The sequence below is a fragment of the Pelodiscus sinensis genome, chromosome 4, assembly GCF_049634645.1.
Source record: "Pelodiscus sinensis isolate JC-2024 chromosome 4, ASM4963464v1, whole genome shotgun sequence".
Classification (NCBI taxonomy): Eukaryota; Metazoa; Chordata; order Testudines; family Trionychidae; genus Pelodiscus; species Pelodiscus sinensis.
The window spans coordinates 63,982,267-64,005,913 of NC_134714.1; the positions used below are offsets into that span (position 1 = coordinate 63,982,267).

The following is a 23,647-nucleotide window of genomic DNA, read 5'->3' on the forward strand; positions in this document are numbered from 1 at the left end:
ACCGGCTGTCCAGGGGGGGTCCCTTTAAGCACGAGCCTCAGATAGCCTCAGACAGCAGCCACACAAAGCAACTACTAACCTGATGCCGTGCCGGAACCAGTTTCAGCCACCCTTAAATGCCCCCCTGCGTCCAATCAGTGTGGACGCGCTAGTTCGAATTAGCTTAGTTCGAATTAACTAATTAACTAAGTTAGTTCGAATTAGCGCTGTAGTGTAGACAATCCCTGAGTCCAGTTCTAGGCATCACATTTCAAGAAAGTTTTGTAGAAATTGGAGAAGGTCCAGAGAAGAGCAACAAAAATGATTAAAGGTCTAGAAACCATGACCTATGAAGGAAGACTGAAAGAATTGAGCTTGTTTAATTTAGAGAAGAGAAGACTAAGAGGGGACATGATAGCTGTTTTCAAGTACCTAAAAGGGTTTTACAAGGAGGACGGTGAAAAATTGTTCTCTTTGGCCTCTGATGGTAGGACAAGAAGCAATGGGTTTAAGTTGCAGCAGAGGAAGTTTAGGCTGGACATCAGGAAAAACTTCCTAACTGTCAGGGTGGATAAACACTGGAATGAATTGCCTACGGATGTTGTGGAATCTCCAACACTGGAAATATTTAAGAGCAAGTTAGATAGATATCTATTAGAGATGTGATAGAAATGTAGCCGTGTTAGTCTGGTGTAGCTGAAACAAAATGCAGGACTATGTAGCACTTTAAAGACTAACAAGATGGTTTATTAGATGATGATTAGAAGTGGGTCTGGCCCACGAAAGCTCATCATCTAATAAACCATCTTGTTAGTCTTTAAAGTGCTACATAGTCCTGTATTTTGTTTCATCTATTAGAGATGGTACTCGGTCCTGGCATGAGGGCAGGGGACTGGACTCAATGACGAGGTCCCTTCCAGATCTAGTGTGCTATGATTCTAACTCCATATTGTAATAGAAGCTTCATTTTAAATGGATAGTACATTGTTACTTGAAGTAACTCCATATTGTAACTGAAACCCCAGTTTGTAAGGTCTTGACTCTGTTTAAAGTTAGGTGTGTCTGTAATCTCATTTAGAAGTGTGAATGTTTGTGTGTGCCATGGGATTAGTCTCCTAAATCAAGCTATCTGGAGAACCAGATGCCAGCACCACCTTGATGGCTGAAGAACAATGCAAGTGAGCCCTGTAAGAGAACCCACCCAAGAAAGAGTCAAAAGTCCCATCAAGAAAAGAAGATCAAAGTCCCATCTGCCCTTAACTGATGACTCATGGTCATACTGTGCCCTGGGGAGAGGGTAAAGACAGGCTCTAACACACATAACAAGATGTAAAACTATAGCATTGGGACTTTCAGTTCTACAATCATCTTCCAGGAACATCAGTGAGCACTGACATGACCCGGCTCCCCTCTTCATGTCTAGACCACCTGGCCAGTGGAATAGCATGGCTGATAATTATATCCAATCTGTAGAACTGTGTATATGAGGGTGTATATGTGGTGGACAATTTTAGTAGTGAGGGACAGTGATGAATTTTGCCTTCACAATAAATGCAGCATATTGCCTTATCCGCCAAACAAGAGTCTGCTAGTTTTAGTTCTACAAGTGTAACAGTGAAGTGAGTGGGGGGAGGGCCTCTGAGAAGGGGTGTTGCAGAGGCAGGATCTCAGGAAGACGCAGGGGATGGGGCCTGAATATTCAGTTTTCTGCAACCCGAAAGTTTGCAGCCATACAAGTTCCTATCCTAGGAGAGCTTCCCACAGAATTTTACCCTCTTGGTTACAGTTTAAAACCAGTTTGAGGATCAAATGAGGGTCCCCCTCTACCAGTTCAGGCTTACCATTTATACCAAGAACCCTTTCTTTGTCTCCTGGGTCTCTTGAACCTGGCCTGAACCTGGATATGCAATTCCCAAGGAGGGAGGAATTCTTCAGAGTTGCTTGCCAGTCTCAGAATTTGCATTAATTACACCCCACAGATTTTAGTTCCTGACTGAAGATCAGAGACTGTTCCCCATGGAGCTTGAATACAATCCCTAATGCATACCAGTATCTAAGTACAGTATGGCTACGTCTACACTGGTATGATTTTCCGAAAATGCTTTTAACGGAAAAGTTTTCCGCTAAAAGCATTTTCGGAAAAGCGCGTCTAGGTTGGCAGGATGCTTTTCCACAAAAGCACTTTTTGCGGAAAAGCGTCTGTGGCCAATCTAGACGTGGTTTTCTGCAAAAAAGCCCCGATCGCCATTTTCGCCATCGGGGCTTTTTTGTGGAAAACAGTACTGTGCTGTCTACACTGGCCCTTTTGCACAAAAGTCTTTCGGAAAAAGACTTTTGCCCGAACGGGAGCAGCATAGTATTTCCGGAAAAGCACTGACAATCTTACATGACATCGTCAGTGCTTTTCCGGAAATTCAAGCAGCCAGTATAGACAGCTGGCAAGTTTTTCCGCAAAAGCAGATGATTTTGCAGAAAAACTTGCCAGTCTAGACACAGCCTATAGGAATAATCCCAGGGCCTACTATAGCAGTGGTTCCCAACTGCCAGTTTGTGACCCACAGCTGGGGCATGGACCTCTGGCTGCCAGGCTGCGGCAGCTCTGGGGGCTGGGGCTGGAGTATGCCATTCCTGCTACGGCTGTTGGGAGAGGCATGACCTGCCTCACCTCTCACCCAACCAGAGCTGAGGTCTCTTCCTGGACATGAAAGAGCAGTTCTCTGCGCAGCGGGAGGGCCATGCAGAGCTCGGCATGGCAGCCTTAGAGAGGCCGTAACCCAGGCAGCAGCACTCAGTTAGGAAGCAGCGCAGGGCTAGGGGGTGGGGCTAATGCTGAGGGGCTCTGGGAATAGGGGCTCTAAGAGGTGGGGGGCTGACACTGGGAGTTCTGGGGGATAGCTAACACTGGGGGGCTCTGGGGATGGAGCTAGTAATAGAGAACTCTAAAGTGTGGGGGGCTCTAAGAGGTGGGGGCTGACACTGAGGCACTGGGGAATCCAGGGTTAGCAGTTGGTACTGGGGTGCTTTGGGGTGGGGCTAGTAGTGGGGGGCAGGGCTGGCACTGGGGGGCTATGTGGACAGGGCTAATATTGGGGACTGGGGGCTGACACCTAGGAGGGCTCTAGGGCGGTTGGGTGCAGTGGGACTCTGAGGTCAGTGGCTGGCACTGGGGGGGTTTTAGGAGTTAGGGCTGGCACTGAGACACACTCTGGAGACTGGGGCTTTTGACAGACCAGTAGCATTCTATTTGCATATTCATTTTTTGTAAAACAAATATGCAAAAATGCAAATAAAACGTTACCAGTCTACCAAAAGTTTGTGAATGGCTACGTCTAGACTGGCATGATTTTGCAGAAATACTTTTAACGGAAAAGTTTTTCCGTTAAAAGTATTTCTGCAAGAGCGTCTAGATTGGCAAGGATGCTTTTAGCAAAAAGTGCTTTTGCGCAAAAGCATCCGTGGCCAGTCTAGACGCGATTTTGCGCAAGAAAGCCCCGATTGCCATTTTAGCCATTGGGGCTTTTTTACACAAAACAGTTCTTCCCTGTCTACACTGGCCCTGTTGCGCAAGTATTCTTGCGCAAGAGGGCTTTTTCCCCAAGCGGGAGCATGAAAGTATTTGCGCAAGAAGCACTGATTTTGTACATTACAAAGTCAGTGCTCTTGTGCAAATTCAAGCGGCCAGTGTAGACAGCTGGCAAGTTTTTGCGCAAAAGCAGCTGCTTTTGCACAAAATCTTGCCAGTCTAGACGCACCCAATGGGTTTGCCAGTCCCCGGTATAAAAAAGGTTGGAAACCTCTGTACTATCTGCCACACCTCAGTAAAACAGTTTTTTGACATTTGTACAATCCCAACATCTCATCTCTCTCTTATGCTTATTCCCTTTAAAGTATCCATAATCACTTAAGGGCCCTTGATCCTTAACCTGTATCTCTCCGAACCAGGAGAGCTGACAGTCATGGCAGGCCATTGGGCAAGGTGGTGACAATTTAAAGGGCTCCGGGCTTTGGGCACTGCCACTGGGGCGCAGGGCATTTACCCCTTTGCTTCTCCCCATGGGCGGGCCTGCCCTAGATCTCAATTTACAGATTGTCTGCAGTCACGTTAGCTGACAAAATATTGAACACATTGGGTACTGTGTCCAGTTACTCACTCATGTCCCAACACAGACAAAGGTTGTAAAGCAAGAACCACATGGGATATGCAGACAATGAAGGACGTGATATGGTACAAGTGAAGGGACCCTATGAAAGAGCAGCTTCCTTCTGATGTCTGGATGTTTATTGCATCCGTTTCCCAGCAGTGGTCTATTGTCTCTTCGTGGTGGCTCTGTAATTTAGTGCTTCAGCATTTTGACAAAAGAAAAAAATCTTCCCCTTACAAAAGTCCAACTCTACACAACAAATTTTCTGCCCCCAGTGCAGGGAAGATCCTTTGCCTTTTCTGGGGTCTTGAACTTTTCACTGTCTGGCAGAGGTTTACGACAGGCCTGTGGGGTGACGCACAGATCTCACAGTGTCAAATAAAACAGTCTGACAAGTGTAAACCCTTCTTGCCTGGGCCACCTATATAAGGGAACTTATAAAGACTTAACAGAACAGTAACAGCATTAACAAAACAAAGGCAGCAACTATCACCAACAGTCCCTCCAATTATGCAGCGCTATAAGCTGCACTCCAACTCACACCCCGCTTTCTTCCCACTGGATCCGGGAATGCAGGGGGCAGAGCCATAGGACGATTCAGGATGTCTGCCCTGGGCCCTGCGTTTTAGGGGGCTCCATGGGGCCCCAGGTAGCCTGGGGCATTATCAGAGGAGCCTGTGGCCAGCAGTATGGGTTGGGCTTGCCCCTGCACTCACCTGCAGTGGTGGGAGCTGTAGGAAGTGGAGCAACTCAGCCCCAACCTGCTCCACTCTGCCATCTCCCAGCCAGGTAGCTCCACTTCACCAGTGTGCCAGGAAATGGAGCAACCCTGCCCCAGCCCGCTCTGCTCCCCTGAATGACATGGCTGGGAGCCAGGGGAGCAGAGTGGGCAGAGACTGGGCCACTCCACTTCCCACTACTGAGGTGAGTGCAGGGGGGGGGGGGGCTGACCCCTACTGCTGACACTAGGCCCTACGGTAATGCCCTCGGCTGCATCATTCAGGGGACATAGCTTCACTGAAGTCAAAGGATCTAGAACTATTTACACCAGCTGAAGATCTGATTATCCTAATTGCTTCTACTGGCCCATTGGTTTTAGTGGTGTTACTGGAATGGAGCATTCTAACTTGCAAATAAGTCATTGTGTGGCTGCCTTTACATTAACTAAGACAAATCCCTTCAAAATCAGTTCGTCCTCCTTTTCATTAGGAAGAAATTACATTCGGGCACTGGAGAGTGAAAAAATAAGAAGTACAAAGTTCCCATTTTCATTCACAGAACTGTAATCTCCAGGACTGCTCAAACACATAATGCCTCTGAGGGAGCCAGGACAGGATCAGTGCCTGAAGGGGTGATCAGTCAGGTACAGTAAACACTAAGGACACAGATGTGGTCTGGCTGACTAAGAAATAACAGGTCCAAGACAGAGTAACTATCACTAGGTGGTCAGAGCAACACTGGCACGTCCAAGTAATTGATGGTCTACACTACAGGAGCAGGTCTGAAACTGCACGAACTCCTTGAGGGGGAGAGAAGGGCAAAGAAAGTCAGGTTATGTCTAGACTGCAAGCCTCTTTCGAAAGAGAGCGTCTAGACTGCACGCAGAACTTTCGAAAAAGCAAGCCGCTTTTTCGAAAGAAAGCACCCAGTGAGTCTGGATGCTCTCTTTCGAAGAAGCCCTATTTACATTCAAGAACGCCTTCTTTCGAAAGAGCACTTTCGAAAGAAGGCGTTCTTCCTCGTGAAATGAGGTTTACCACCGTCGAAAGAAAAGCCGCGTTCTTTCGATTTAATTTCGAAAGAACGCGGCTGCAGTCTAGACACAGGTGAAGTTTTTTCGAAAAAAGGCTACTTTTTTCGAAAAAAAACCCTGAGTCTGGACACAGCCTCAATGAAAAAGTACAACGATTGGGATATTTCTGTGTAGAAGTGAACAGATTCCAAGAGGACTGGTTTCTTTACAGGCTTTTCATGTAAAACAATGAGTTGTCACAGATTAATCAACACAGGGGATTACTAATAGGTTACATGGAGTTTTTCATGATTAGATCAGCAGTCAGTTTCAGGTTAGGTTATAGGTGATTATAATTAATTACTAGCTCATGGCTAGTCGTGTGATCTATGTGCAATGAGTTGGTTTCAAGCTAGTTCTTGCACTGACATGCAACATCACAAAAACTACACACACACAGTTGTCACTAACTGGTACCTGTGTGAGCAATATCTATGAGCAGACTACTGATTGGCTGGGTCAGAAGTCTGGACTCCCCTCTCACTCTTATGGGCGGATCACCCAAGTTATTAATTATTTGTTATTTGCAGAGTGCTAACCAGACACAAGGCATCATTATGATGGACACCCAGTGGCAGGACAGTGTGGGAAGTCTGTGCTGCTGCATAGGGCATTGGTCACCAAGACTGTCAATCAACACATTACACTTGCACTAGAGTTACTAAAGTTGGGTTAGAAAAAGACACTGTGACATCACCAGTGAACCTTTGCCCTTTGTTGCTATTGTTTTCCCTTCAGGACAGACTGAAATGTATTTGGCTGTACAAGTCTGTCAAAATCCCCAAGGAAGGTCTATGACCTTTGGATGTAGCTCCCACTTCCCTCCTTTCCCACTTCATTTCATATCATCCAATCCTTTATCCAGAAGCCTTGGCAATATTTTTCCTGCTTGGTTGTTTAAACTAGCCAAAGGCAAATGGTTTATAGCAATATGTATTGTCCTGTCAATATGCAGGCCTGAAGAGCATTACTGCTGCTTTAAGAATTGCACTCAGTCTCGCTAGAGACACTGAGCCAGCTTCTTGGCAAGAGAAAATCCATGTAGATCCACTGCAGTCAATGGACTGATGCTGATTTACATCGCTTGTGGATCTAGCCCAGTACATAAAACACAGTCAAGCAATGCCAAGCAGAGGGCTGACGCAAGAAAACAGATTGGATGGAAATGAGCCAAAGTTCCTCCTGTCTTAGGACTCCCTGTACTATCTCGCGGTCAGCAATTTCTGCACAGTACAATCCATTTCTTAATAACACAAACACATCTTCCAATCCATGCACATCCCTGGCTTGTGTGTTGATAGATAACACTGAAGATAGTTATTTCAGTTACAATCTGCTTCTATGTATCATGCCAGACCAGATTATGAATTTCTTGCTCTGCAGTGATTCACTGATGCACTGAATCCTAACCAGTGTTGGTACTTATGCATCAGTCACCTGAAATGAACACACAGAATGTTTGCCCTAAGGGAGCAATGTGTTGACATCTAAATATATACCAGGTCTTTTTTTTTCCCCTCCTGGAGCCTGAGAAAACCAGTTTCAGGCTGCAAAACCTAAATCTACAATTGTCTTTTTCTCCTTCTTAAATGTCAGTGAGCCTGGGTTTGGATGTGTTTTAATTCTTCCACAGTTAACATACCAATGCCCTTCTTTTTCATTAGTTTTCTGACTGGCAGGGCTGGCAATCGACTTGCTGGGGCCCTGGCCAAGGTGGGGAAAAACTCGGCTCTGGGGTCCCCAGAAGGGGTGGGGCCTCAGGTGGAAGGGGGCGGAGCTCTGGTAGTGATTTAAAGGGCTTAGAACTCCAGCCTCTACTTCTACTGTGGTAGCAACAGTGGTAGCCAGGAGCCCCAGGCTTATTTAAGCACCAGGCCCTGGGGCAACTACCTCCTTTTCCACTTGCCCCCACTGGCAGCCCTGCTCATTGGCAATGATGGACTACCAGATTTCTACAGCTTTCCAGCTCTTTTATCCCCTTCTGCTTTATCCCTCTACCTACATCCATGTCCCCAACACTCCATGACATTGCCCCCATATCCTCCCTTTGCACCTGTCTGTCTTGGAACCTCTCGCAGCCACGTGCTTTAGCTTAAAGATCCCTGTGTGGTATGAACACAGAAGCATTAGTAATGCTAACAGATATAGTCACTTGCACATGCATGGAGGAGAGGCCAGATCCCCTTCTCTTTTTTCAGCTTGACTCCTTAGCTCTCATTTGATTTATTCCTGCCCACATCTCTGTTGTCTTAGCACAAGAGACTATACCTTGCCATATAGCTAAGAGTTAGAGTTGGTGGTGGCTATAGACCTAGAGAGGGGAGGAAAGAGGGGGAGCAGAAGGAGTGCCAGAGGGGCTTGAGAAACCAGTCTTGAGAACTGCTGGTGCAAACAGCCAATGCAGAGCTTGCCATGGATAAGAACTGGCCAGAACTGGGGGACCTGCTGAGTAGACAACTCATACAAAGTCCCTTCAGCGAAGCAGGAGACCCAGCTCAGTCAGGATAAGCTGAGCCCAGTAAGAGAAGATTGATTCTGGAGGGGGGTTCCCAGGAGGAGTTGCTCAGCAGAGGTAAGATGTATAGGAACGGGGCCTGGGCAGTGGAACACTGAGAGGAGGCAGCCTGTGGAAGCCCTGAGTTGAGGGCTGTGGAAGAAGAGTTACAACAAGCATGGAGATGACCGTGGTGTGCAGCTCCTGGAACAGGTGCACAGGACTTGAAGAAGAGGGCCTGTTAATGCTGAGGTAAATGGCCTGAAGAGCAAGGCTCTGGAATAGGGGCAAAGGAACTGAGAAACAAAATAAGTGCTGAGGACAACTCTTCGGTAGGCAACCTAGAGTGGGGATGGAGACCTGTTTTATTTTTAACCTGTCTGTCTTTGGGGGCTGGAGAATGTGGTTACTTGTGTAGTGCCTGACAGACCTGGGTCATTGGCAGGCAAAACTAAACTTGGGACCTTTGGAGCTAAAGGCCTGAGCCTCTACCGCATGAGCTAAAAGCCAGCTACCCCTTAGCTAAGGCTGTAGAGCAAACTCATCACTCTCTCTCAGTGGTCTCAGTGACTCTGGGTTACACTTGTATTCAAAATTATGCCAGGGCTTCAGTAAACTCTGAGAAGTGATGAGGGGAGAGCTGTTGGACTGAATCTTGGTGGAGAATATGGGCAACATGGTCAGCCCTGAGGACTAGAAGAGAAACTGAGGCACAACTTGCCTGCAGTGGTACAGTTGGCTGCAGGAAGCTGCCCTTGTGGGGCCTGTTACAGGGCCCTATATAATACCCTAATTCATAATAGCCTCCTAGCACCAAACTGGATTTTAACACTCCCTCTGCTTCACTTAAAATCATTTACTGCTGACCTCAGCTGATAGTGGAGGCTTTTGCTTCACTTAGAAGTTAATATTAACTGCTTAATGATCAAACACAGCCAGTTAATGATCTTGGCTACAGTTAAACTGACTGTGGCAGGTAATATCCAGAACAGGAGTCTTGGCAAATAAATTAATATTTTTTCCCTTGTGGATCCACTGCCCTTGTCATACTTCCATCAGCATGGAGAGGAGAACTGGAAGGGCACTTCAGTGCCTGAAAGTCTGACATTGTAAAGCTTGTCTGCAATACCAACTCATTCTCCAGTTTGCACCCATTCTGACTGAGCACCTAACTTTCACTGTGTCTGGCAGTTAATCATCCACTGCTGGGCTACAGTCTATCGCACACGTGACCAAGCTGGAGAACAAGGAGAGCTAAGTGACAGCTCCAACCACTCTGTGCACTGATGAGCAGCTACCCACACCAACAGTAACAATAAGACTGCTCATGTGAGTAATTGCACTTATCATTGCAAGTAAGGGACTCCCAATCTGGCCAGCAATGATCATCTGCTGTTGCGAAACATCCGATGTGAAATCCTTCCGATAACACTTTGCACAGAGAAGGAGGGGATTCTTGCTGCAGAACACAGCAAAGCCTTGATTTCTTCAATCTCCTCCAAACTAGCATCCTTCAAGATTTTGCCAATTGCATATCTGTACTTACCATGTGCTTACTTACTAAGGGAGGATATGACTATAAAATCATGACTGGTATGTAAAAAGTGAATAAAGAAAAAGTATTTACTCAATTCCATAACAGAAGAACTAGGGGTCACCAAATGAAAGTAATAAGTAGCAGATTTAAAACAAATACAGGCAGTCCCCGAGTTACACGGATCCAACTTATGTCGGATCCGCAGTTACGAACGGGCCCTCTCCCCGGTCTCCAGCAGACCAGGGAGAGGAAGCAAAGCAGCGGAGCACGCGGGCAGCGGACAGCCCAGACGTGTCTGGGCTGTCCGCTGCCTGCGTGTTCCGTCGCTTTGCTCTGCTTTGCTCCCCATCCCCCTGGTCTGCAGACCAGAAGGACGGGGAGCAAAGCGGCGGAACACGTGGGCAGCAGACAGCCCAGACGCGCATCTGGGCTGTCTGCTGCCCGCGTGTTCCGCCGCTTTGCTCCCCGTCCTTCTGGTCTGCAGACCTGGGGGACGGGGAGCAAAGCAGAGCAAAGCCGCGGAGCCCAAGGGCAGCAGGACAGCCACGGCGCGTCTGGGCTGTCCCGCTGCCCCCGTGCTCCGCAGCTTTGCTCCAGACGCCTGTGGTACAGCAGCTGGGGCGCTGCCGGTTGGTCCTGTAGCGCCGCTCTGGGCGCTACTGGACCAACCCGGCAGCACCCCAGCTGCTCTGCCCCAGGCGTCCTGATTTAGCCACTGCTGGTCAGTTTCAGCAGCGGCTGAATCAGAACGCCTGGGGCAGAGCAGCTTGGGTGCTGCTGGGTTGGTCCAGTAGCGCCGAGGAGCGGCGGCGCTATTGGACCAACCCAGCAGCATCCCAGCTGCTCTGCCCCAGGCATCCCCAAGTCAGCCGCTGCTGAAACTGACCAGTGGCTGACTACAGGAAGCCCCTGCCCCGGGCTTCCTGGAATCAGCCGCTGATCAGTTTCAGCAGCAGCTGACTTGGGGATGCCTGGGGTTCTTAAGTTGAATCTGTATGTAAGTCAGAACTGGCATCCAGATTCAGCCGCTGTTGAAACTGATCAGTTTCAGCAGCGGCTGAATCTGGACGCCAGTTCCGACTTACATACAGATTCAACTTAAGAACAAACCTACAGTCCCTATCTTGTACGTAACCCGAGGACTGCCTGTAAAAGGAAGTATTTTTTCACACAATCCACAATCAACTTGTGGAATTCCTTGCCAGAGGATGTTGTGAAAACTAAGACTTTAATACGGTTCAAAAAAGAACTAGATAAATTCATGGAGGTTAGGTCCTTCAATGGCTATTAGCCAGGATGGGTAAAGATGGTGACCCAAGCCTCTGTCAGAGGCTGGGAATAGGAAACAGGGGAAGGATCACCTGATGATTCCCTGTTCTGTTCACTTCCTCTGGGGCACATGGCATTGGCCACTGCTGAAAGACAGGATACTAGGCTAGACAGGACTTTGGTCTGACCCAGTATGGCTGTTTTTATGTTCTAATCAAAATGAAGGTCCACACTAGCCGAACTCTCACACTTGTTATTTTCTCAGAGAGAAATTCAGCCCCATTAAGAGACCTCGCCCAGATTTTGGGCCTGAGCAGCATTTGTAGCTCACAATGCCATTGCCGATGCTCTGCTCATTATAGGATTAGGAGAGTGGAGTTTCCCAATTACACTGCCATCTCCATTTTTCCAGCTGTGAAAAACCTGCTCAGTAGAATGGAAGGGAGATATTTGTCTCAGGGCTTAAAGCATACAGTATGGACCTAGAAGTCCTCAAATGGACAAGTCTACTGCACTGCAAGCCCTCAGCTCTGTAAGCATGAGGGAAATATATCAGTGCAAGTATTCAGACAGCTTCACATAGGGTGAATTAGGGTTTCCAATTCCTGATCATGTTAGAATCTTCATTATGCGGGCAAAACAAAACTTGTAATTGTGCAAAGATTATTTTTCTGAGGCCCCAATACAGGCAGGTGTTGAGAAGGTGACTTGCTTTCTTGGGGTGGGCAGGAGTGGGAGGTGTTTAAGCTTTTTAAACCATTGTTATTGCAAAGTCAGTACTGCTTCTACAGCCTGCTCAGTTGCTGAAATTCCTTCAGCTTATTTGATGCATATAGTAAAGCATTAAAGTCACTGCCAGCATGCCCCTTGCTCACCTACAGCTATCTAATTTTGCAAACAGGCCCCACCTTCTGCAGGTTAACCTTGGGGAGTTTGTGACTCCAAGCACTTTCCCCAAAACTAAAAAAAAAAAAGTCACTGTTTATTTCATGGAAGAATGTTGAACCACAATTCTCAATCACAAAGTCTTTCGGCAACTTTTGCTCACAGAACTCAATCCAAAGACTGTGCATTCACCACCGCTGCTGTGGAGAGAGGGTCTACTGGAGGTCTTAAGAATTTTGCATGGGTATTAAAGTAATGTTATGCATTCTATGGCATTGTCACAACAGCATGAATGCTCCAAAACAAATCTTTGAGAAAACAAATGGAAATTGGGACCAGGGATTAAATTAAGTCAGAATGAACCATGGCACCAGTCAAGTCCATGTAGTGGCTAGACCCATAGACTGGGACTTCAGAGATCTGGGTTCTATTCCTGACTTGGCTACTGGCCTGCTTGGTGACTTTAGTCAATTCATATCACTGCTCTGCAGCTCAGTTTCTCTCTGTAAAGTGAGGCTAATTAGGATTACTGCCTCTGTAAAGTGTTGTGAGATCTATGGATGAAAAGAGTTAATTTGTCTTTAAGGGCTCTATTAGTGTCACTAAAAATTGGAATTTCTTTGAGATAAATGTCAAACTTGTATGAATACATAAAAATTTTCTGAATTTGAAGTGATTTTTTGTTTACATGAGGCTGTAGATGGAGAAACAATGAAATACATTCATCAATAGCATGACCTCAGTTACTCTAAGAGCAATCAAAGAGCTCCTATTCACTTAAAGGGACTGTTAATACTAAGGTTACTGAATGTTCCCAAATTGTCATCAACCAGTTTTAATAAGGTTAGAATGTATTCAGTAATTAAAGATCATAAAGAAGCTTGACTGGATTTACTAATATAATTAGATAATTATACAGCACATAACAGAAAGAGATACATCACCACAATCTGCAAAAACACTCTCCTGTAGGATGAACACAAGGGTGTTTAGGTTGCACTATTTGTCTGATCCTAGTTTTGAATTTGATCTACAAATTGACCTTAAAATAGCCAGTACCATTTACGATTTCAGTCTTATTACTTCTTCTTTTTCACTTACTAAAAAGATAAGTTACTAACAAATGTCTGTAAGTCTCTCAACATTAATGCTAACATAAACACATGTATTCTTGCTAATACATACATCACCGAAAATATGTATTCTTGACAGGTTATCATTTTCTCTTCTTAGCATGACTCCCAGAGCATCATGGAGAAGTCTGGCCTATAGGTCAACCAACACAATAATTTCATTGTCGTCATTTTTACTCCCGATCAGTTTATTAAAATCTTCCAGCTAACATGCTTATTCAAGAAGGCTCGATAGCAGAGGCTCTGAACATGAGAATGACTTTTTAAGTCAACACGGAGTTGTTCATTAGGGTGTGTTTCTGTGCTTAGTCTGGTTCAGTTTTAAATGCTGCAAACCCTAGTACTTCAAACAATCCCTTAAGCCACTATTCCCATATAGTTAATCTAGAACTGACTGCTCCTAGCCCGTTAATATAGCTATAGAATGTCTTGATCTCAGTTGTGGTCTCTACCTGTTACTGTAATAAAGGTGGCAATTATTTAATTCAGTCCCCTCTGTCCAGCACTACCCCAGCTCAGTGACTGCCCTCCACTCTATACCATTAAGTCAGTACTGCTCCCACTGTAGCTCCGCTCTTCCAGTTTTATTCATTTATATTCCAGTAGCCCTAGTCAGGAACAGGACTCCATCCTTCCAGAAATCCTATATAAAACACATAGCTCTTGCTCTAGAGATTTTATAGTTTAGTCTGAGACAAAACATAGCAAGTTGATAGCCTCCTCCTCCTCCCACCCCTCCTCTCCTATTGTTTGCCATCAGTAATAAGAAGAGTATGTCATTAAATGATTTAACAATATGAAATTCAAGCCATTGATTTTGATAGAACTCGTAACCCCAAATCTTTACTTGGCCCCTTCCCTGGTACTATTACGTGCTCCTCCCCATCAGTGCATCACCAAAGGCTGTGGCATAGGGCAGCATGTTTGGGAGGGACAGAGACAGGCACTGAACGCGGCTGTGGCGACACCTGCACCAGCCCGCGCTATTCCCTTTTTCCTGCTGACCCACATCTGTCCCAACCCGCCCCTCCGGCGATGCCCGCCCAGCCGCTCGCCCTGGCTACCTGATGCAATCAGCCGCCGGCTTTGCTCTACGCGCCGCGCGGCGAAAGATCCCCGGCCCGTTGCATCACCCGAGAGGGATACAGGAGCCAGCACTCCACCAATCAGCGAGCGAGCTCCGCCCGGGACTGACGGTGCTTCCTCCCAATCACAGGTCTGGAAGCCCGAAGCGGGGACGCTGATTGGAAGCTACGACAACGAGCCCCTGCCTAGCGCACCTCGGCGTGACAGGTGGGCGGGGCTTGCCGCCGGCCGGGGTTTAAAGGCCTGGGGCTGCCGGTGCTTGGCTCAGCCGCCTGGTTCCAGTCGCGCGTGACGCTCACCCTGCCCCTGGACAGCAGCCTCGCGAGCCCGCTGCGCTCGTGCCGCGGGGGCCATGAAGCGGGACCCGCCCGCCGCGCGCCCGGCGCCGGAGGAGCAGAAACCGCCCCTGTGGATCTTCGGCTACGGCTCGCTGGTGTGGAGACCCGGCTTCGAGTTCAGCGCGCGGCGCGTGGGCTTCATCCGCGGCTACAGCCGCCGCTTCTGGCAGGGGGACACCTTCCACCGCGGCAGCGAGAAGATGGTAAAAGGGGGGAGCGGCACGGGGGGGGGGGGGTCACGCTGCGGGTGAATCCCCGGGGCTTGCCAAGGGGCCACGGAAATACCCCCCCACGGGCCCCTCCCTGCCCTGGGCACACGGCGAGCCGGTGCCCGGCGGGGTGGCTAGAGCCCTGTAGGGGGGCAAGCGGCCCTTGGTGCCGGCAAAGGCACCTGCCCAGGCTCCCTCCCCAGGAGTCAGGCTGTTTGCAAACCTGCCACGGACAAACCCTGCCTCCCACCCCCTGTACCGCCTGGCACAGCCCATGCCCTGTCTGAGAGTGGTACCCTGCCGCTGGCATCTGCAGGGACTTGCCGTGCGGGGATGGTACGTGGTGCTGCAGTTGGTGTCAGCAGGGCTGTATCCTCCTATCCTCTCTGTAGTGGGGCTGGTTTCTAAAATGATGTTTCTCTCCCTGTCTAGCCTGGCCGAGTGGTTACCCTCCAGGAAGACTATGATGTAAGTATCTACATCTAGCTTCTAGTCCAGTGTAATCATTCAGCCCATAGCTGTTATTTTCAGGCTTGTTTGTATGGGTTCAGTTGAATTACTCCCACTGTAAGGCTTCTAGACTATTTCAGTAGCTACTTAACCTCTCCATTAACTATGTGACAGCAGTAACTGTACTCTGTAAGGATGGTAAAACTCTGGGGAAACAATTGTGGGGGTTAGTATAAGTCAATGTCACAGCCTTCCTGGAATTCTTACATTCATCTATGCTCTTTTGGGCTGACTGCATTAGTCAGCTGGAAATGAGGGAAGTGCGGCACTACTTTGAACCATTAGGCCAAAGACCATTACAGTTAAATCTAGAGATCTGGTAGTTGAAGTGAAATGGGATATGCTGTACCAAATTCATCATGCATATTACCGGACAGATTTTTGGGGCTTGTTCCCAAGGATTAACCTGATCCCTTCTCTTAAAGGATGAAAATAGATACTCCAATGTAAGCTAATCATAAGGTGGACAGCCATTTTGCCCCGTAAAAGAATATAAGGCTGTTAAGTGTTCTGGGGCCAGTTTCTTTCTTTCTTTCTTCAGTGTCATACAGCAAGAGCTGAATTTTGCACCTTCAGTGACTTTGAAAGACAGATTATTCTTTGCTGACAACTTAGAGCAGAAAAGGAAGACCATGTCTTCCTCGCTCCCTGTCTCTGGATCAGGAGGTATCCTTTCCCAGATGCCCAATTCTTTTCAGGGGCCTGTTCCCATTGTTTAGCTAGACAAGGTGAATGTGCAGTCTGAAACCAAAGGCATATGATAGAGGTATATAAAATCATGAGTGATGTGGAGAGGGTGAATAAAGTTATTTACTAGTTCCTATAATATAAGAACTAGAGGACACCAAATGAAATTAATGGATAGCAGGTTTAAAACTAAAGTTGTTCTTCACACAGCGCACAGTCGACCTGTGGAACTCCTTGCCAAAGGAGGCTGTGAAGGCTAGGCCTATAACAGTTTAAAGAGCTAGATAAATTCATGGTGGTTAGGTCGATAAAAGGCTATTAGCCGGGGGTAAGGAATGGTGTCTCTGGCCTCTGTTTGTCAGAGGCTGGAGAAGGATGGCAGGAGACAAATTGCTTGATCATTGTCTTTGGCCCACCCCTCTGGGGCACCTGGCACTGGCCACTGTCGGCAGACAAGATACTGGGCTAGATGGACCCTTAGTCTGACCCAGTATGGCTATTCTTGTGTTATGTTCTAGGAAATGCTGATGGATTTGTTGCACAGTAAAGTCAAAACCTTCACTTGTAATTTCAGGGATGCACGTGGGGTGTTGCCTATGAGGTGCGTGGAGAGCAGATTGCTGCATCACTCCAGTACTTGAACGTGCGAGAAGCAGTCCTGGGTGGCTATGACACCAAACTAGTGACATTCCACCCCCAAGATAAAGAGGCTGATGAACCCATCCTGGCCCTAGTTTACATTGCTACACCTCAGAACCCCAGCTACCTTGGCCCAGCATCTGAGGAGGACATTGCAGCCCAGATCATTGTCTCGAGTGGTCGCTCTGGACACAACATAGAGTATCTGCTGCGGCTAGCTGACTTCATGCGCTACTTCTGTCCCCAGGTGGAGGATGAACATTTGTTTTCCATCGAGGAGTCCCTTATTTCCATCTTGCCCTGCCTATGCCATGCTGAGGAGCCCTTAATCGAGGTGTGAACATGACTCCTGTCTGAGGGTTGAAATGAGAGGAGTTTTAATTTGAAAAAGGCAAAGACATGAGAAGGAAGGAAAACAAGGACAAAATACATTGGACTAGGGGAGACAAAAGCAGGACAGTGAGCAAGTAGCTTTTTTGGGGGGGGGGGAGGAAAACTGTTACAAGCAAATGAGGTGCCACACTCTCTGCCTGTCAAAACACGATGACCATTCCTAGTCTCTTTGCTGGTTGAGTTCTGTGATATTCAAATATAAACGGCATAGTGTTCACTCTTCTTTTAGCAAAATAATGCTGTCCTCTTCAGTGTACTTTTATTTTGGAAACCAGTTGAGCAGGACTTGACTGCAGTGTTGTTTCACAGTATAACTGTCACTCTACCTCAGTGACAAAGCCAGTTGTACAATGGTGAGGACAAGTATATGCTTAGTATCAAATTAGACCTCCCCTCTGCCACCTCCAGGACAGTTGCCTGAATTAAGTATCGTGCTGGGGCTCCTGTGCAATATAATTAATTTGCCTCTATCCGTTCTTATGAGCCCTACCTCCTTACACGTCTCAAAGGGATGGAACCAATGCACTTACTTTTGCAACTTGAAATGTATTTTATTGTCATGTGTAGTAAGATATTTCTTTAAGTGGGTGGGGAATGTCTGTCTGCTGGTGGTGCAGCTCATGCCATGCAGGGCATGGCACATGGGAGTGAGACCTCTACCAAACCTTGGGTTTACATATGGAGAAAAAGCTGTCCTGACAAATGCTGGATGAGGCGGAAGCTGATGAAACACTATAGGACTAAATACATCAGCTTCAGCAGATTCCTTGCTGCTAATTAGTGTATGTGACAGAGCTGCTGCTATTGCAAGGTATGGTAGAATCACTCTCAAACAGACTGAACACATGGACTAGTCTTGTTTAACGGTTTTAACAATGAGGGGGGAGAGGAAATGTCTGTGTTGCTGTGGCTTGTATATACAAGGAAATGAAATTGTATTGTGCCCAGTAATAAAACCAACTGACACTACAGTGCAAAATAAACCTGTTGGGTTCCTTTTAAGCAACAAAACTTATGGCTTGGGGGAGGGGTGGAAATTAAGCTAATGGCACATGAGTGACTGCCTAGCTCATTTTCCCTGCTTCATGACCCTAAGACAAGTAGAATAACACTAGTCTTCCCCTCTCCTTCACCCAATTCCCCTACTCTCTCCTTATTTAGTCTAAGAACTACTTACTTCTGCAGCTCTTTAAAAAAAAAAAAAAAAAGCCACTCCTCTCTTGCTATTCTCTAGGGTATGTCAATACTGCAGAGTTATTTTGGGATTGCTATTCTGCATCCATTGAAGCAGCCTGCTATTTTGAAATAGCGGGCAGCTTATTCCGACATCCTGGTATCCCTTGTTCCATGGAGTTAAGGGGCATTTTGGAACAGTTGTTTTTGAAATACACTCAAAATAAGCTACACAAAGTTTACATAGTGCAATTTGCACAGCTTATCGTGAGCTAAGGGTGCAGTGTAGACTACTGATATGACTGCTGCCCTACAATGCTGGCAGAACCAACCCCACGGTGGCAAAAAACAAAAAGGCTACGTCTAGACTGGCCCCTTCTCCGGAAGAGGCATGCAAAGCAGGCAAGTCAGAATAGGGAAAAACGGGCGGGATTTAAATAAACATGGCCGCCGCTTTTTTCTGGCTTGGGGAAAAGCCGGAAAAGAGCGTCTAGACTGGTGCGATCCTCCGGAATAAAGCCCTTTTCCGGAGGATCTCTTATTCCTACTTGCAAGGATTCCTACTTGCAAGTAGGAATAAGAGATCCTCTGGAAAAGGACTTTATTCCGGAGGATCGCGCCAGTCTAGACGCTCTTTTCCGGCTTTTCCCCAAGCTGGAAAAAAGCGGCGGCCATGTTTATTTAAATCCCGCGGGGGATATTTAAATCCCCCGCAGATTTCCCTATTCTGGCTTGCCTGCTTTGCATGCCTCTTCCGGAGAAGGGGCCAGTCTAGACGTAGCCAAAGAGATTCTTACTCTAGCCTGCTGGTCTTGCTAGTGCCTGTGAGCACCAAAGCAGTGTTCTTGAGAATAGAGGGCAGGTATCAAAATGCAGTTATAGCCTAGGAAGGATGCCAAGAAAGGCTTCAGAAAAAACAAGCTGCCCTACCATTTCCAACAAGCAGCTGTAAAAGATGGAGAAGTTAATTGTTACAAATGTTTTCCTTGTATCAGAGGAGAAGTATGGGCAAATTGGAAGAGCTGAAACAGTTTAATGTATAATCATCATTATAGGTTGAGTCCAGAGCTGTGTAAAGACACTAAACATCATGGACTGAATAGACACAGTATTTTGGCTTCTTATAACAATCTGTAAGACCCTACCCTGTCTGGAATGGTGTTGACTTAACTCCTGGCATTCACTGCTTCCTTTAAATATATTATTAGTCATGCTCAATTTCTTGCACCTTGTAATTTAGCTGTGATATGATGGTTATGTCTTCACTGCAACAAAACACAGAGGGCTGGCCCATATCAGAATGGGACCTGCAGCACTCAGGCTGTGGGAATATAAAATTGCAATGTAGACATCTAGGCTCAGGCTTGAATCTCTTAGGCTGTGTCTAGACTGCAGGGTTTTTTCGAAAACTTCACCTGCGTCTAGACTACAGCCGCGTTCTTTCAAAATTAAATCAAAAGAATGCGGTTTTTCTTTCGACGGTGGTACTCATTTCACGAGGAAGAACGCCTTTTTTCAAAACTGCTCTTTTGAAAAAAGGCGTTCTTGAATGCAAACTGGGCTTTTTCGAAAGAGAGCATCCAGACTGCCTGGGTGCTCTTTCAAAAAGTGGCTTGCTTTTTCGAAAGTACTGCTTGAAGTCTAGACATAGCCTTAATCTTTTCTTTATTAAAGTTGACCCAAAGAATTTGATCTTTTTATCATTGTAAAGGCATCTCTTCTAATCATTCCAAATCTGTTTCCAAATCACTGCTTTCTAGGCTACTCCCCCCTGTCTGCATTCTTTATTCCTACATGAATAACTTCATAGCTGGTTGTGTTAAAATACCTTGGTTGCTAGTGACCTGCTGACTAATCAATCCAGATTAGTGTCATCTGTTCTCTTCATTATTTAATCACTCCCCAAATATTTCTGTAATTTGCAGACTTTGCCAGTGCTGATTTTTTCTTCTTCCTGGCCATTGATAAAAATATTGACTAGCATAGACCTATAAGACCTCACCGGAAACATACCTGCTCAGTGATTCCCCATTTACATTTATGTTTTGAGACCAGTCAGATAGCGCTGACATACTATTCTTAGACTGCTGTAGGGCATGTGACTTGGTATCCTCTGACATTGATTACAAATCTAGAATGGTACAAAATTAATGGGGGCACACATTAAATGTTTTAAAAATGAGCTATCACCTTTATCAGCAAAATTTGTAGTCTAAAAAATGCAGTTGGTTTGAAATGCTCTATTTTTGAGAAACCATGCCAATGTGCATTAATTAACATCCCTTATTAAACAGTCCTGCATTCGGCATTCCATTGTCTTCCCCAGGATCAATGCCAGGCTGACAGGATTGTAATTAGCCAGGTCATCCTCTTTACCCCGTTACAGTATTGGCATAACATTAGCTTTCTGGAACTTCCACAGTATCCCAGCATTCACTGAAAAACCAATATAACTTTTCCAAAGTGCTCCTCGGCCAGTTTGTTTATTTTTGTTGGCTGCAAAGTATTTAGATTTTAAATTTCTGATTTTAGAAGTTGCTGTTTTATACCCTCTGGAGTTTTATGGGAAAGGAAAGTTTCATCATATGACATGACTGCATCATCTGTTTTTTACTTAAATATGTAAGTGTTTATTCAACACTTCTACCATTTCATAGTCATTCAGACCTAGGCCCTTCTGCTGATATTGCCAACACTGGTGTGGACACCTGTCCACTTGCAAAGATGAGGGCTCCTTAAACAGTTCTTAGGAACAACATCAGGGAATTGCTGGGCTGGATTCAAACATACATTGTAGCAGTAAAAAGCATTCTTGTATTACAAAAGCGGGGGGAGTTAGGCACCAAAATATAGGCCATACTCATTCACGTCTGAGCACAGCAGATAAGCATTTGTGTGTGTAAATCTGATCTCTCCTTAGGTACTAACCAGTGTCTAATTCTGCAGCATCGCCCCAAAGCGTCACTCACTTCCTAGCTGCTAATCCTACCCAGAGGCCACCAGAGCCCCTTCCAGCTGCTGAGCCTTATCACTGGTCCTACTCTAAGTACTCCTCATGCTGCCTAGCTGACCTGCAAGATCCTGTGCCTTTCCCTAGCTGTCAAGCCCTTCCAACTTGTCAGTGTCCCTTCACTAGAAAGCATGTAAGGATTAAGAATCACAACCTGTTCTCTCAGCAACAAGAGCAAAAGGGGGACAAGGCAAATTATTCTTAAACGGAGCATAAATAACCTCATGCCCTGCCAAACAGCATAAGGCTGTAAAGATACCATCTGCTCTACGGCTGGCAAAGATGGTGACTATGCAACAAGCAGACAGTGCTGCTATTTAATTGTTGTAGAACGAGGAGAAGGAACGGGTCAGTCTGTCTTCACCCAGTGAAACCAGATTTGGTACTGTAGACTTCTGTGTACTTGATAGGACATGGACAGTGGATGCTCAAGGGCAATAGACTGTAGGGTAATACTTTATTGCAAAGATGGAAGGAAATAAAGATTCATCTACCTATAATCTTACTTTTGAATCAGCTGTTGATCTTGAGGCTGGAGAATTGAAGGTAAAGTGGTTTTCCTCAAGTCCTAGCTCTGGGGGAGAGAAGGCTGTACAGTCACCATCATAGCCTCTTACTCTAGCTTCTGGAGGTCAGCTAGGGTGATGAGAGGTTACAGAAGTGCCCTTTCTTCCTGATGACTTTCCTGTTGCACAAGATTCTGGTAGGATGTAACATTCTTAATCTGAAAGTCAGCGTCCCAAATTTGACACTGGCAGTTTGTGAGTAAAGAGACCTGTAATACTCATTACATCCCCCAGCTAACATGACATGCCCAGTACTGAAAAAGACAACTGTGGTGATTTGTATCTCAAGAACCAAACTGAAAATAGCTAGCTGGAATCAGATGAGACTGTACCATTTGTATAATATCTGTTTAGCTATTTCCTCCCTCTTTATTCTGCCTCTGTCCACTCACACCTTCCTGTCCTTTCCCATGATGTTCTTTATAAGGGAAGCAGTATTTCCTAGTGGCTAGAAAACTGGACTGGGACTCAGAAGATCTCTATTCTCAGCTTCTCCATTGACCTGCTGTCTGACCTTTGGCAATCATGCTACTCCGTGACTCAGTTTCCCCATCTGAGATAATGATACTTATCTGCTTTGAAAAGAACCATAAGAGCTAGGAATGATTATGTCAAGAACAGCTTCCTTCCTTCATTACCCTGGACTCTTCTCTTCTTCAAGTCCCCACTTAGAAACTAATTTCTAGCAGATTGCCTTCCACCATTTAATGATCCTCTCCTATCTGTGTTAGAAACAAATTAAACTCTACAAGAGGTTTGTCAAGTCTAAATAAATATAGCACAATTCACATAACTAATCCCATCTTGACCCATTATTTGTTCTCCATACCTTGAAATGACTCTTCACTTGGTCCCGATTCACTATTACCTCAAACCACAACAGAGCAGTGGTATTTTATACCCACCGTACACTGATAGAATTAACCATATCAGGTTCACAGAACAGTTCATTTGCCTCCTCATTTTCACATACAAGTCACCATACACATCTATGGTACTGTTCTCACAAAGCCAGAGCATGAAGGGAGGGAAAAATTCAAACAGGAAAAGGGAGACAAAGGGTAAAAAAGTCCAGTTCTTAAACATAGATTAGCACCTCATTTCCAGATGAATGACCCCTAAAAATGGGGAGCTGGTCTAGACCAACAAGCTTCATGCTCATCATTCACTGTCAGTATGATTCCAACACTGCTAGCAAACATAGAAACCATCCCGTAGGTAGGGCTCAGGATTTGTTTGTTTTCCAAGTCACCTAAACCTAGTCTGGGTTAGAAGACATGGTAGTAAAAGTACTACTGGGTGGGAAGTCCAGCTCCCGGGGAAGCCAGGCAGTGGGTCTCTTGAGCGCCATCTGTGTGGCCGCACCCTGTCATCAGGACCCCTGTCTATAGCCCCTAGCAGAGGAGCAGCAATGCCAAGCGGCCTAGTCTATAGTAACTCCCAGTCTACGGGGCAGCACAGCCCAGCGGCCGAGACTATAGTAACCACCAGTCCATGGGGCAGTATGGCCCAGCAGTCAACTCAGTATAACAATAGACAACCCCCGTCTGATGGTCAATGGGGGCAGGAGAACCCAGGCACTCCCTCTCCACCAGACCCCAGCCCAGAGCCCTGTCAATGGTGGGCATATCCCAGCACCAGCTCAGCAAGGAAGTCATCCAAAATACACTGAGCTCACCAGGAGCCTCCAGCTCCCTGCCCTGGGCTACTTCCCACCTTGTCCACCAGCTGGCATCTTCCCCACCTGCATCTTCCAGGTTAATTGCTCTCCTTGGCATCCACTGTAGCAGCAGCGGCGCCTGTGT

General features: G+C 46.4%; 1 protein-coding gene across 1 annotated transcript; it reads left to right on the forward strand.

The window, feature by feature from the left end:
- The first annotated feature begins 14,566 nt into the window (after window positions 1-14,566).
- CHAC1 (ChaC glutathione specific gamma-glutamylcyclotransferase 1) lies at window positions 14,567-17,715 on the forward strand. The gene is made up of 3 exons (XM_006128687.3): window positions 14,567-14,858; window positions 15,297-15,332; window positions 16,636-17,715. Exons 1-3 carry the CDS (start codon window positions 14,670-14,672, stop codon window positions 17,038-17,040), a joined length of 630 nt encoding a protein of 209 aa, XP_006128749.3. The 5' UTR covers window positions 14,567-14,669; the 3' UTR covers window positions 17,041-17,715.
- The last annotated feature ends 5,932 nt before the right edge of the window (window positions 17,716-23,647 follow it).

Excerpts from the sequence above, each read along its gene's own strand:
- CHAC1 (XM_006128687.3), top strand. The coding sequence starts at position 14,670 with ATGAAGCGGGACCCGCCCGCCGCGCGCCCGGCGCCGGAGGAGCAGAAA. Across the intron at positions 14,859-15,296 it reads ACCGCGGCAGCGAGAAGATG|CCTGGCCGAGTGGTTACCCT; the intron begins GTAAAAGGGGGG and ends CTCCCTGTCTAG. Across the intron at positions 15,333-16,635 it reads CCCTCCAGGAAGACTATGAT|GGATGCACGTGGGGTGTTGC; the intron begins GTAAGTATCTAC and ends TTGTAATTTCAG.